The sequence below is a fragment of the Mixophyes fleayi genome, chromosome 4, assembly GCF_038048845.1.
Source record: "Mixophyes fleayi isolate aMixFle1 chromosome 4, aMixFle1.hap1, whole genome shotgun sequence".
NCBI classification, from domain to species: Eukaryota; Metazoa; Chordata; class Amphibia; order Anura; family Limnodynastidae; genus Mixophyes; species Mixophyes fleayi.
In genome coordinates, this window is record NC_134405.1 from 134,356,728 (window position 1) to 134,371,365 (window position 14,638).

Here is a 14,638-nt window from a genome sequence, read left to right on the forward strand (position 1 = left end):
GCAAGTACATCTATCTATCTCTATATATCTATATCTGTATCTCTATACATCTATATCATATATATATATATATATATATATATATATATATATATATATATATATAGGGGCCCCGGTGCACTGCTTTGCCCGGGGGCCCATAATCTTCTTAAGATGGCCCTGACTGTCACCAGCAGCAGAATGAGCAGCCGAATGTCTTGCGTTATCAGGCAGTGTGTTAATAAACTTCACATAAAACATTACAATGTTTCTTCTCAGGGGTGTTTCGGTAATAAAGCAGTAGTCCAGTGTCTGCATTGAGGTGATGTGACTAGTCATGTGCTCTATATGTAAGAACAGCAATGCAAATATAGAAATATAGCATCGTCCGTATATGTGTGATTAGAAAGCAGTGTATACTGTTCTCGTTTTTAATCCCGAGACTCCTGGCAGGAACAAAATTGTTGCTTCAATGAGTTATCCTGAGACATCCCAGGCGAGAGAGACCTCCCCCCCTCCAGTCTCTTGCCTGGAGGTTTAGAAATAGGAACATGCTGCACTCCCCCAGTCTCCCCCTCCTATCCACCAAATGTATGCCTCTGCCCATCACACCCCTTATATAGTCAAATGCAGTCAAATGGTCGGCTGCAGCGAATAGAAGGAGCCATCCTTAAAAAAAGCCAGCTCTAGTACAGAAAGGCAAGGCTCCCAAAAAAGTATTGGGTGTCCTGAGGAATTTCTCTACCCCCCCTCACCCTTCCCTGGTACATATTTCTGAGGCTGGAACAGCTGAGAGTTTGCACTCCAGCCCAGGGCTCAGACTAAGAAGGACTGATCCTCTCTCTGCATCCTCTCAGGCTCTGTTCTCTGTCCCGTTTCTCTGTGTGACTGACCCCCAACCCAAACACCAGCCATGGACGCCATCAAGAAGAAGATGCAGATGCTCAAACTCGACAAGGAAAATGCCTTGGACAGAGCAGAACAGGCTGAAGCTGACAAGAAGGGAGCAGAGGACAAGAGCAAACAGGTCTGCTTGGAAAATCACTACTTCACAAGAGCCACATACCCTGTTTAACATCCCATAGAGTGCCAATGGAGGAGATCACAGGCCACCTTGGTTCTGCCTTTAGTACAAAAGAATCTATATTCAGTCATAATGTGTACAATTACTCCTATAGGTCTCAAAAAGTCCATCACTGTATAGTTATTTTAGATTGTCACTAAGTTAACCTATACTTTACTCAAACATGTTAAATTTTAGATAGATAGATAGATAGATAGATAGATAGATAGATAGATAGATAGAGATATAATTTTAAGATATAAAAGAAATTGCAGGAATGTTTTCTCTTTGTGGGTTGCTGAAACTGGCAATTTCCCAGCATATCTCAAAATAGTTAACTGTTTCATTCCCATAGAAGAGCTCAATATTACATTACTGTGGTGTAAATGCTTCTGTCAGGGCTGCTATAAGAAGAAAGTCTGTGAAGATATAGATTGCTTCTAAGGAAATTGCAGTGTTATTTGTTATCAGAAGTAATCAGGACAGCTCTTTGGTTTTGTACTGAATGTTTAATTGAAAGGCTTGTTTACAAAGTTGAATTAGAATAACAAGAATTGCCCATTTTACTTATGATTTTAAGTTGCAATGTTGCAAAGTTTTTACCACCCAGTTTGGTTTCTTTTCATTCATCTCTGTGAATGAGCCTTTAATTATTAACAGAATCAACCCACTTGTTTCTTCTACATATTAGAAAAATGCACAAGATCATAATAAAATAAAGTAATATAAAATAGGCATATAGGAGTATATATAGACACGGATGTGTATATACATATATATATATTATTTTCTTCTTAATCATTATGAAACCCATTAGTTAGAGGAAGAGATTGCCCAAATGGAAAAGCAGCTGCGGGTGACAGAGGATTTGAGAGATAAGATTTTGGATGACCTTCATCACGCTGAAGAGAGTCTCCTATCCGCAGAGGAGAATGCCACTAAGGTATATGGCTGTACCAATGACATCTGTCTAACTGACTTCTTTCTCTCTCTCTCTTTCTCTCTCTCCCTCCTTGTGGTTCCTGTCCTGTCCTGTCTCTCTGCACCTCTGTTGCCTGCTGCACCACCTTATTGCCCCCTCGTCACTGCCCTCGCCCATCCACCCACTACCCCTCCATGGCACCTGTACAACCCTGTCTCAGCTGGAGGATGAACTTGTAGCACTGCAGAAGAAACTAAAAGGTACTGAAGATGAGTTGGACAAATATTCAGAAGCCCTTAAAGATGCCCAAGAGAAGTTGGAACTTGCCGAGAAGAAAGCCACTGATGTAAGTTAAGGTTAAACGAAGTCCCTGACCACCCAAATTATTATTTTGCTTTGACACTCTAGCTTCACACTTGCGCTACTCAGATATTCTTGCCCATACTGCACTGCATGTGGCACACAGGGGCATGGAGCATTCCACACCATTTTTTTGTTCTTTTTCTTTTTTTTTTGGGGGGGGGGGGTTGTCAGTACAATCTGGATATATAAAGATGGTAGAAGGTAGATCTTAACAACATAAGGTTAACAAACTAACCCAACTTGGGGAGGGATCATTTACTTTCATCTACCTGCCCTTTCCTGGCCCAGGGGCCTATTCTATTGTCCATTGTAGATTTCTCAGCACAGTATGGGTTAAATCACAAGTAAAATACAATAGAGCACAATAATGTGGTGTGATTAATGTACTACTTGTATTACTAATGCCCATATATACTTTATGATGTCCCCAGTGTTTGTATGTTATATAAAAAGAAAACATTTACAATCACTTATCATTAGTAGCACTGACGATGTTCCCATAGAACGGGGACAGTGTGTGACAAGCCGCTACAAGCTCAAACAGTATAATTGGAGTGACATTTGATAGAAGCTCAGACAGTATAATTGGAGTGACATTTGATAGAATAGTATACCTCAAATGAAAAAAGTAACATCCTAGTGTGTTAAATACAATCAGAAATGAATTGATATTGGGAAACAATACTAGAGTATGTTCCATACTATTGTTATTTGATTTAAGGTGATTTTAGGTCATAATGATTTCATTTTTATTAGGGGAGCTATGGTGGGAGCCCTATATTGGTCTTTAAACAGTCATATAGTATTAAACAATTGCAGATTGAGGTATGCAAATTCTATTTTCGGCCGATTCAGAATATGTGGAAAATTCATTAATGTTTAGTATTACTTTTGGAAGCCGTTGCAGAATGTAATTAACCAACCCTTTAACTTTCCAATTCATAGAAACTTATTTCACAATTGCGCTGCAAAAAAAAAACTTTAGATGTTTAAATTGGTGAGATGAGTTTCTGTGGCATGAGCAGTGGTTTCTGTGGCTGTGGATAGAACTTATTGGCACATGTAAATGGTAATAGAATCAGAGATTTGAATGCTTATAGCTTGTGATGTCCTTCCATTGTTAGCTGATGAGGTCAGAGATGAGAGTCTTGGTAGATGACAGGAACCATTTAAATTTTGCAGTGACCTCTTTCGTCCATGCTGTCATATATCTGCCAAGGAGAAACCTAGCCCTTACAGTAAAGTAAGGAGGAAGCTGATACTTGCTGTCCCTGCAGAGTGCAGAGATAGGAACACACTTGGTTTATATATAACTCCAAGCTTTATATGGTATACACTCAAGACTCTCTGCCCCAGCTGTCTGCTCCCTGTCAAATGTTAAATAACTTTGTTCTGGGGTGGATCCTACCATATACAATGCCTACATGCTGAGGCTGTCTGTACACTAACCAGCATCTTCCCAATCACTAGAGCAACGTATACTTATTCAGCTAACACATATACATTACAGAGCACAGCAGGGGAAATAGTTAAGTTAATATAAATACAAATACACTAACATTTTTTTCTATTAAAAACACATGTCAACATTTACAAATTTTAGATTTAATTACATATATTGACAACAGGATGTTTTATTGTATATCATAGTTTAAATTGGTGGGGAAATGAAAATCTTTTTTTTTTTTTCTGTACTCTCAACAAAGTAACCCTAATCCTTAGAAAATAGTGTTAAAACAATATTGACTGTTTAAAGTCAGCTTTGTTCAAATGTAATGTGAGCTGTGCACAGGATTGAGGCTTGTAGGTTATGATACAATGAAACATTTTGTATTGTGGGGTGAATGAGGCTGCATATGGATTCCAGACAGATATTCCTTATAAGGAAAAGTATGTTGACTATTTAGAAATCGCTCTCCATGCAGAATCCAGACAGGGAGTGCGGATTTCATTTGTAAATTTAAACTAGGAACAGTTATTGGTGTTTGTTTAATGTTAAAACCAAGTAGAGGCTTGTCTTAATGTCTTAATGAACTGGTTAATTACAGGAAAGCCAAAGGCTAGGCAATGTAGCACACTGAATAAAATATTTCATACACATATTTTATTCTCTGTCAGAATATTACCTATAAGGGAAGTCTTGAACAGTTAGCACATGAGTATTAGCACTGTTGCAATAATAATGATCTCTGTGAGTGTATACAATATATATATATATATATATATATATATATATATATATATATATATATATATATATATATATATATATATATATTTTTATTTTTTTTTATATATCTCATATATATATATATATATGTATATATATATACACACACACACACATACATACACACACCATAAGTCTACACACACACACACACACACACATATATATATATATATATATATATATATATATATATATATATATATATATATATATATATATATATATATATATGTGTGTGTGTGTAGACTTATGGTGTGTGTATGTATATATATATATATATATATATATATATATATATATATATATATACACATACACACACATACACATATTCATACACACATACAGACATGTATTGTTCATACATACATACATACATACATACATGTACTGTACATACACACACACACAAACACTGATCCCTTACTTGCATTTTTCTAATTATAATAAAAAGTATGTTTGGCATTGCAAAATAATAGATGATAAAATACAGCTTTTAGACTACTTGTTAATTACAGGGAAAAAAAAGGTATGTTTCAGATCTGTAGATAAACTTTCTTGACCAAGTTTAGTTTAACTTAGTTTGTCTGTCTGTCTGTTCACTTTAAATTTTGTGTCTCTTGCTATAGTTGTAGTCTTCCATTTAGATGGAGTAGAGATGCTGTGTGATAAAATGCAATCCAAGGCTACTGCTTGTTCTGCTATATAGTAAGACTGTTAAAAGCCCCAAAAGAAATTATCTACAGTCAAATTGAAAGTACTGAGATGCAGCCTACTGACCAGAGATTTGCCCTATTTAACATTTTACTTTTCATGCTATTCATTTTTACTAGTTGTATCTATTGTTTTGTACATCGTAATCCCATATTAACAAAAAAAAACAAAACACAGAACTAGGCTGGACCTTACAACCAGACCTGGCAATATAGTCTATTGACATGAAACATGTGTATTAGGAGAATATCACCATAGCCTGTTCTCCCTCAGAACTGTTGCGGGCAGGTCTGATGTGTTAGGGTGTGTCACATTGGTGATTTAAGTCAGCATGTGCCATACCCCAGCACTGTGGCATTAAAACACTTTCCCTCTTCCTGTCACACAAACAGTTACTATATATACTGGAGAAACACTGCTTGCAGCATTCCTGCTAATTGGTAACTATTGGCAGCTAAAACAAAAAAGTAGTATAGTGATCAAAATGAAAATAGTTATTTTTAGTTTGCGCAAGGGATGACACAGTTTTATTTCAGCATGACGGATAAGTGCACCACTGGTCAGGGTGAGGGTGAAGCTCAAGCAAAATTAAGAGTTTTTGAAAAAAAATAAAAGGAAATCATCTTTCTTCCAAAAAGAGTTATTTTCATGATATATATTTAATACAATGTGGTACCAACTTTTATAGTTCTATTTTACTAGTTCAGTAACTAGCGCCCTCTGTTGGAATTTAGGAGTTATATAAACTGTAGAAATAATATGCCTTGCATCCTGTTATGAACTCAACAGGGGACATTAATGAAAACCGGTTCATCCTTCCAGTACACTTTAGGAAATGGAAGTAAACCTCTAACTGCTTTGGGGTAAAATGCTATTTCCCTTTGCACCAGTTTTCATAAATGTTTTGTATACTACCATTTAATGGTAGCATTGATGTTTTCAAAGTTCATTGTTTTAAAAACAGTAATGCTATAGTACAGCATAACAAAAGTGAGAGACTATAATATGATACTTGCCTACTCTCCCGGAATTCCCGGGAGGCTCCCGAATTACGGAGAGTCCTCACGGACTCCCGGAAGAGTAGGCAAAGCTCCCGCATTTGACGAAATTCACGGCAGTGAATGGAGGGTGCGGGGCTTAATAGTGTCATTAAGCTCTACCCCCTCCATTCAATGCCGTGAATTTCGGCTTTTTATTATAGTGGGGGGCGGGGCTATGGTGACGCGACAATGTCACCACACCCCCCTCCTACCCGCATGTATGTATGTATGTATAATATTAACTGGTATAAAACTAGCTAATATTATTTATGTTATTGTGTTACTTACACTGCCAGCAATTCATAGCCAAAATACACATCAAAATGAATTATCCTCATAATAATATATATTGACAACTTTATTAGGAGAATACCTTAGCAAAATAGCACTTTGCAGTGACAAACAAATGCAGTAACCATATTAATTTGCTCTTTGTGGTCTTGGAAAATGTTAATGATGCAAAGACCAATTCAGATTAGTTAAAATGTTGAGAAATCAAAGAACTATCTGGTAATGTAAAAAAAAAAAATGGTGTCTAGATGACTTTCTGCCCTGACAGTGTACACAAACAGCGGCATATTGCCTGAGTGAACAACTCCATATGACACTTCGGTCTGTAAAGAGAAGAGAAATGTTATTCACACATCGATCAGCCAATGTACCATGTATGTCAGAATCTCACCCCATTGGGTATGCTGGAACAAAACAGGCCTGATTTGTAAAGTAATTGCTATTAAATTCAAATATAGTCTGGACTATATAAAATTCCTTTGTAATATGTAATTTGTGTTTTGCTGAATGTTTTGGCAAATCATATGATGTTTAAGGCCCATTATAGATAAATTATTGAGTATAAGGTACCCCTGTCTTCCTGGTGCCTCTAGGCAAGTGCCCAATGTACTTATAGATTAAATGGATCATGAACCTAGCACAGTGTTGGCTAACCTGTGACACTCCAGGTTTTGTGAAACTACAAGTCCCAGCATACCCTTCCAGCAATAAGCTGCTATATATTGGCAAAGCATGCTGGGACTTGTAGTTTCACAACACCTGGAGTGTCACAGGTTAGCCAACACTGACCTAGCACAATGCTCATTAAAAAAACTGAAAAAAACTCCACTCGTCCACTGCCATTAACACAAACACATTAGGATTTACTGTATTTATCATGTAACTGGCTATTGATTTTAAAAATATATATTTTTATTTAAAAAACACACATGTCAAAGCAACTAGCACATAATACCTTCCCACAAGTAACAAGTAAAAAGAAAAGAGCAGCAATAAATATAGTGTATCATGCCACTTTTTTGTAGCTCCAATCATGGTAGTTCTTTATCATTTCTGTATCCTTATTTGTACACATGTATTCTCCCTATATTAATTACTTTGATTTTCTCCCTGTAGCTAGTTTTAGCTCATTGATTCATTCATTTTCTCCAGGTCTACTCTATGAGAGTTATTTGCTAATACATATGCAACAACATAGTAACTCATGATCATCTTAATTGATCAAAGCTAATCACTGATTTGTTGATTACTTCACATTTTCACTTTGTTAGTAATATCTGTTCTGCTTTTTATTTATCCCAAAACAGAATGCTTAATAACCACACAAAAATAAAGCAATCTAAGTTCCAAACTGTGAACTGGATCAAGGCATCTGAAAAAAATCTGTACTACATGTGAAAACTTCATATATCAGACTTGGGCATGCTGCTGTCACTAATAAATCCAGTTATTACAGGACCACTATATACTTGCCAGGGGATCTACTAGTGAGCACCAAGCCTAAGTGTGCCTCAGTAAATATGAAGTAAGGAATATACTTTATTTATTAAGAGAGTGCCTACATATTACACAGCACTCATTTAACATTATTTAATTAATATTTATTTCATGATATTTAAATACTCGTATCAGTACATGATAAATTTCACTTTAATACCCTCTGACCCAAAGAGAATCAATTAGACACATATACTTAACAAATATTATTGTATGCGTAAAGAATAAAATACAGTATATGTGTTATATAAATATATAACAAATGATAAATAATCACATATATTATAGGAGCAATCAACATTAGCATTACAATGGTAAAAGTGTCTAGTCAATTCAGTTGTAAAAAATATATGACATCTAAATTTGTGTCCATGCATGAAAATGTTCACAGATATACTTGTGAATGTCACAAGACATTTTCATATTAAGTCAAATTTTTTTATACTAAAATAACAAGTTGCTACAGATATTCTTACTAATCCTGCTACTATTATACTAATTTCACTTAAAATAAATTAACTTAATTATAAAGTATATTTCAATACTCCCTGAATTGTTTCATATTAGAAGTGCCCTTTAGTAAAAGCAAACTAAAATGAACTTTCCATGTACATTTCAAGTAGTACAATGAGTAAAATGTAATCTACTAAACTGCCATTAGGTGGCAGTAGCGTCCCTCATTTACCTGGATAGAGAATCATATTAGTGTCATTTACTTAGGTGTGTCCATTCCTGCAAGGGGGTTTAATGCAGTGTTAGCCCACCTCATCCTACACTCAGGGACACACGGGTTGCAGAGCACTGAACCCACCGTGAAATAGCAGCCATTCTAAGTCCGTGGACTGCTGGGTTCCTCTAATGATAGGGTTAATTGGAGGGGTTGGAACCTATGTAAGGAGGAGACTTCCTGTATGCAGGCTGAGCAAGGCAAAGAGAAAGCAATTGAGAAATAGAGGGGGCGAATCTCTCTCCTTCCAGGGTGTAGTTATAGTGTAGAGTAAAAGTAACCGGAAGTAAGTTCTCTCAGCTGTAGTGTGTAAGAGGAAGAAATGGCCGGCATGACTTCTCTGGAGGCCGTGAAGAGGAAAATCAAGAGCCTGCAAGATCAGGCAGACACGGCAGAGGAGAAGGCAGAAAGGCTGCAGAGAGAGCGGGACGTGGAGAGGAAGCTGAGAGAGGGCGTAAGAACCCGCTGACATCTGTACTGTACCTCTCACTAGTGGGGATCTTTATGCCACGACTCTTATTACTGGCAGCAGCTCTGGCTAGAATCACTGGTGGGCTTCCAGCCACACCCCAATCATTATCACTGGTGTGTGGGACTGTGCCTGTGACCGGGGTGGCCCTGGCATTAGTTACCTCTGCTGTCACCTCTTTATTAATGCGCCTCAGATTTTATTTGCAAGTTACCATTATAAGCAGAATATGGGGCTCATGTTTAGGGGGAGTTAATGGGCCGGGTCACTTTTATTTGCAAGGAAAAACTTGTGTCCTTGTATTGCTTTCATGGCCCGTTTTAGTATTGTGTTTGATTAGGAACCATCTATTAACCCTGTGAGTGTGACAAGATGGTCACGTTTATACTTGTCATATTTATTTATTTATATATATATATCTATAATATGTGTGTGTATGTATTTTTTTTTTCCTTTTGTAAAGTTAATTATATATTTATTTATTTTTAGTTACAAGTAAGTATTTTGAGAGAATGGGTATCTGTCTTTGAAGTCAGTGTGCTGTGTTTTGGGTATCTCCCTCCCAGGCAGTGAGGGAGGGGATTTAGGGGGCCTGTGAGTGACAGTAAAGGAGAATTCCAGGTGTGCAACAGGGCTCATCTGGACAACATAGTTAACTCCTTATCTCCATCTACCTGGGGTGTGGTGCTTTGTGTGTGTCCTGTTTTATGTGGTTTCCTATTTGTGTATTGGTTGTGGATAATGGTTTTTACAACAGGTGACCCAACAGTAGATATCAATCTAAGTGGTGGGGTGCCTTTATGCAAGTTATTTGTGGTAATAATACAATGGTTAAGGATGCAGGGGTTAATACTGTAACTTCACCCCAAATTTGTGGCATACACTTTATTTTTAGTGGGGTTTTTTTGTTGTTTTTTTATATTTAATGTCTGAGTACAAGTGGCTTGGATTAATACTGTACAGATGCTAGCTCTATTTGTTCACTACCCTTGCTGTCCCCTTAATGTACAAGTCTGTGGCCTTCCAGGTGTTATAAGAAAATTGAGTGCTAGGTTACTTGCCATGCTGGGAATTAACTCTCACTCCTCTAGCTTAAACAATACACAAAGTATAGATGGGTCAACATGACCTATTTTCTACTGTATAATAATATTATGCTCCTGTTTTCCCATGCTTAGGTTACAGTTGTAATGAGTGATTAGTTCATTGATCTAAAACTATATTTTAACAATTGTTACTTCTGCTCAAGTTAAGCAATTGGAATGTATGTGGGGTAAGATGGGAGCAGAGGTTTGTTACACTGTAGACATGGGTCTTATTGGCAAGTATGTAAGAGAATGATTTATAGAGGCATCTATATAATTTTATGTGCCCTGTGCACGCTGAGGTTCCTTATTTATAAACCTAAAACACCAAGGCCTGTTAAAGGTATTTATGTGAGAACTGTGCTGTCGATACTATAAAGTTGTATAGTACAACTGGGAGTTGCTGTATAACGTTCCTTGCCTTATAAGGCCACAAGACAGCTATGTCATGTTAAAGTATATACAAGTGTCCTTCCCTCCAGAGGCCACAAATGCTCCAGTGACACAACAGGAAGCACTTGCAGTTCATTCTTGCAAGACAACGTTTTTTTTAACGCACACTTTTTAACTTTTAAATATTTTTGCAGAATCGTCCACAGCTATCAGGTGCGAGTGCGCTTTTCAGATGCTAACTATGAAAATTCTTTCATTAATGGTGTCTTTCATTAATGTGCCTGTTCACACAGTTGCGTTTTAAAATTTGAATGGCGTGTTCAAAGTTTTAGAACGCGGTACAGCCAATTTTTGATAGGTTAATGCAGGCCATTAGTAGAACCCATTGTATTGGGAAAATCTTATAGAAAATGAGACATATCACTAAAATGCATCTAAAATGTGCATTGGTTTTCATATGTTTACCCATTTTCCCACAGCATATTGTGTGAATGACTCTGAAAAGTTGTTTCTCTAGCTTTTAAATGACATATTTAAATATTGTGCCATACTTGCTTCTAAAATTACACTGCATGTTAATCAGGAGTGCAGTATTTTCCAGCTAGTAGCCCACAAAAGCAATTACCTTTCATTGTATTAATTTTAAGGACCCAGCACCTTTGCCGATAACAACCCTCCCCCATTAACAAAACTGTTAGCGCTGCTGTGCTTTTTAAAATCATTGTGTTCCTGGTAATCAAATGGTTAACACTTCAGAGAAACCATAGTCAGCCCTTCAAACAATATGTAAATATTTGGCCATAAACCACCTCTGATGTATATTGACAAATTCTTCTTTTTAACCCTGCAATGCCCATTTACTGTATACTGCCAAGAAGTTTAATCTAAAGAAAACAAATGTATTTTAAATCAAAGGGATACTTAATTTTGGTACTAATCGGCTACCAGTATGTTTACAGTTTACCTTGCATATTTTAAAAATTTATCATTAATTTAATTTCAGTTTTTTCCCACAACACCCCTATCGCCTCTCATATCACAAGCGCTGTTAAACAGGTATAGCAAACTTTCTTGGGATGGGCCTCAGTCATGTAAAGTGCAATTGCTGCAGCTTAATGTTACAGATCCTGTTCCCTGGCAAGTAGAGAAGTAATAATAATACTGCAAGTATGGCCTGGGGCTGGAAGTTCTCTTATCTGTAGTGTAGTAATGGTGTGGGTGTCTTTTGTTTTTTGTTTTTTTCTGTTTAGGGTTTTGTGTACCTGGTTGTTAGTGTCTCATCAGATATGCACTTGTACAGCGCTGTTGTACAGAGGTTTGTGTATAGTGATCCTGTCAACATTGATTGTGTGTTTGACATTACGACTGATGCAAACATCACAGATCTGATCTGATATGCATACTCTTTAGTATTCTTTACCCTCTTCAACTCATTTACTTATGCAGGCTACAAACAAGATTTGTTTTTCAAATAAATAAAATACATGATTCATAGTTGTTCAACAAACGAACGCACCAGCAATAAGAAAAATACAAAATTTAATAGAAAAAAAAATAGAAAAATACATCACAATAGTATGCCCTGCCCTTTCATCAGGGATATATATGTTATATATTTTAGTGGGGGTTAATGACTTATGCATACTTCTGTATGGGGGATTTCCCCTGCTCAGTAACTCCTTTGATACTAGTGGCCAGACCTGGAGGTATTACTATGCGTGGCATGCCAATGCCATGAGATGGGTCACTGTAACTGATCATGTGGCACTTATATGTTCAACATGTAGCTAGATCTAATAAAGTAAAAGTGCTCATTTATTGAATATCCTGAGGCCGCGTTTACCACTTTGACAGTTAGGAACAGCAGACCCATCCTTGTCCTTTTTCTTGAAAGAGGAAGTTACTAAGTGTTTGTTTCTAGTTTGAGAGGTGTGTAACCACATCCTACATACATATGAGTATACACCCTCACATGCTCTGTGCATGCTGACAAATAATTGTACTGAGCCGATACAGACTAAAATAGATTAACGCTAACGTCGTACCCCACCTACTTTACACTTTTCTTACCTAAAACGTCAAACACTACTTAAGCTGGGTGTCTAAGTTCCATTATTTAGTTTAGTTCGTTTTTTCAACTTCTAGTTTAATAGCCTAGACTTGTAAGTCATGACCAGATCTATACCAGAGTATAATATATTAAATCATGGCAGCATGTCACCAACACCTATTCTAAATGGTTACATATGAGAGAATTCCGACCAAGATTATCCCACAAGTTTGCTACGGTGTTATTGACTGTATTTGAAAAAGAGCTCTTTCATGAGAGGTTTCAGGAACCAATTGTGACATCACTTGGGTAGGTGGTGAATGTAGGACAAGTACTTTATATAGAAAGCAAATTGGTGTGATTGGAGGGCATAGTGTGGATACACAGAGCATAGAAAAATATGTATACAGCCCAGAACAACATTAACCATTAGATGACATAAATAGCCAGACTTTGGCTTTATTCAACTTCATTATTTATCTAACATGTTGAGTGTGACATTAATATTTGGGCCACTTGTAGACTGGTACTAATTCCAACCTGTGCTATTGTAGAGTACAGATGTCTTGAGCTCTAGGTGGATAATGGGCAATCAGTTTAGTGGCAGTTTACCGTATTGGTCTGTAGGGACAATTTATTTGAACCTGACTGCATTATTTTTCTTTGCCCACCTAGGCTGAAGCAGATGTAGCCTCATTGAACAGGCGCATCCAGCTGGTAGAGGAGGAGTTGGATCGTGCTCAGGAGCGTTTGGCCACAGCCCTTCAGAAACTGGAGGAAGCTGAGAAGGCTGCAGATGAGAGCGAGAGGTGCGTGTTATCTCCAGGATTCTCTGTTTTTGTTTTTTCTAACTTAAAAATTGCTTTATGAGCACTTGCATGCATACATACATACATACATACATACATACATACATACATACATACATGTGCATTTTGCTGAAAGCAAGGACTACTTAATGCACTTGCCCATAGTGATTAAAGATGGATTGGACTAAAGACTCTTTAATAAAACATAGTTAACGTTAATTGTCTACTTCCATATGACTCGCAAGAATTCTCATGAATTGCTGTTTTTGATGCCACCTTGAACTTTCTGTAAAGGTGGTCACATAAGCTACACTTCATGACTCTTCTGCTGCCTTAATGCATGTTGTCTGTGGTACACTAGATATAAACCTTTTCAATATTGTAGAGCACAAGTGGTGATCAGCACAAAAGATTGTAATCCGTAAAAAGGTGACAAATTAGAAAAGGAACAAAGCGAAGGGAGGAATAGCAATGCTCAAAACCGAGGGACATCTATGTTGAAGGAAACAAATTGTAAACTCCAAAATAACAATATTTGCTCTCTATTACTATTGAAAATTCCAATATAACCTATTGTATTGTAGACACAAATATATTGTCTTATGCGACTTCAGCCAACACCTTTTCCATAGTAAAATTCAGATGGCATACAGTACAGAGTGTTTAAGGAACTTTGAGTACTGCTAGCAGCAATTTTTATCAGACCTGGGAATCAATAGCAAGGAAATTAATGGAATTGCTATGGCAAAAAGTTGACTATTTAGGATCCAGTAAATTACAAGATCCATTGCTATACGGATTTATTGAAGGGAGACTGTCAAACTAATCCAGTTGACTTTTATTGGCTGCAACTTTGTATTAGCAAGGCATTTGCTTTAGTATCCCACAAGAAGTTCATTCAAAGACAGGAAGTCTTTGGATTTGACTCAAAGATGGTGGACTGGAATAAGGTTTGCCCAGAGAACAGGAGAGTGTTGTAGTCCGTGCTGTTAGCTCAGGTTAA

General features: G+C 36.9%; 1 protein-coding gene across 9 annotated transcripts in view; it reads left to right on the forward strand.

Moving 5' to 3' along the window:
- The first annotated feature begins 758 nt into the window (after positions 1 to 758).
- The window catches only part of TPM1 (tropomyosin 1), a 32,182-nt gene continuing 18,302 nt past the window's right edge, over positions 759 to 14,638 (forward strand). For 3 of the 9 annotated variants that reach the window (XM_075208366.1, XM_075208365.1, XM_075208371.1), the window contains exons 1-3: positions 764 to 1,006; positions 2,185 to 2,310; positions 13,502 to 13,635. In XM_075208366.1, coding sequence (XP_075064467.1) covers positions 893 to 1,006; positions 2,185 to 2,310; positions 13,502 to 13,635 — 374 coding nt within the window. In that variant the 5' untranslated portion in view covers positions 764 to 892. Of the gene's footprint in view, positions 1,007 to 1,859; positions 1,986 to 2,184; positions 2,311 to 9,136; positions 9,284 to 13,501; positions 13,636 to 14,638 lie in introns of those variants that run through there. The other 6 variants (XM_075208370.1, XM_075208369.1, XM_075208372.1 and 3 more) reach the window with 5 other exon arrangements.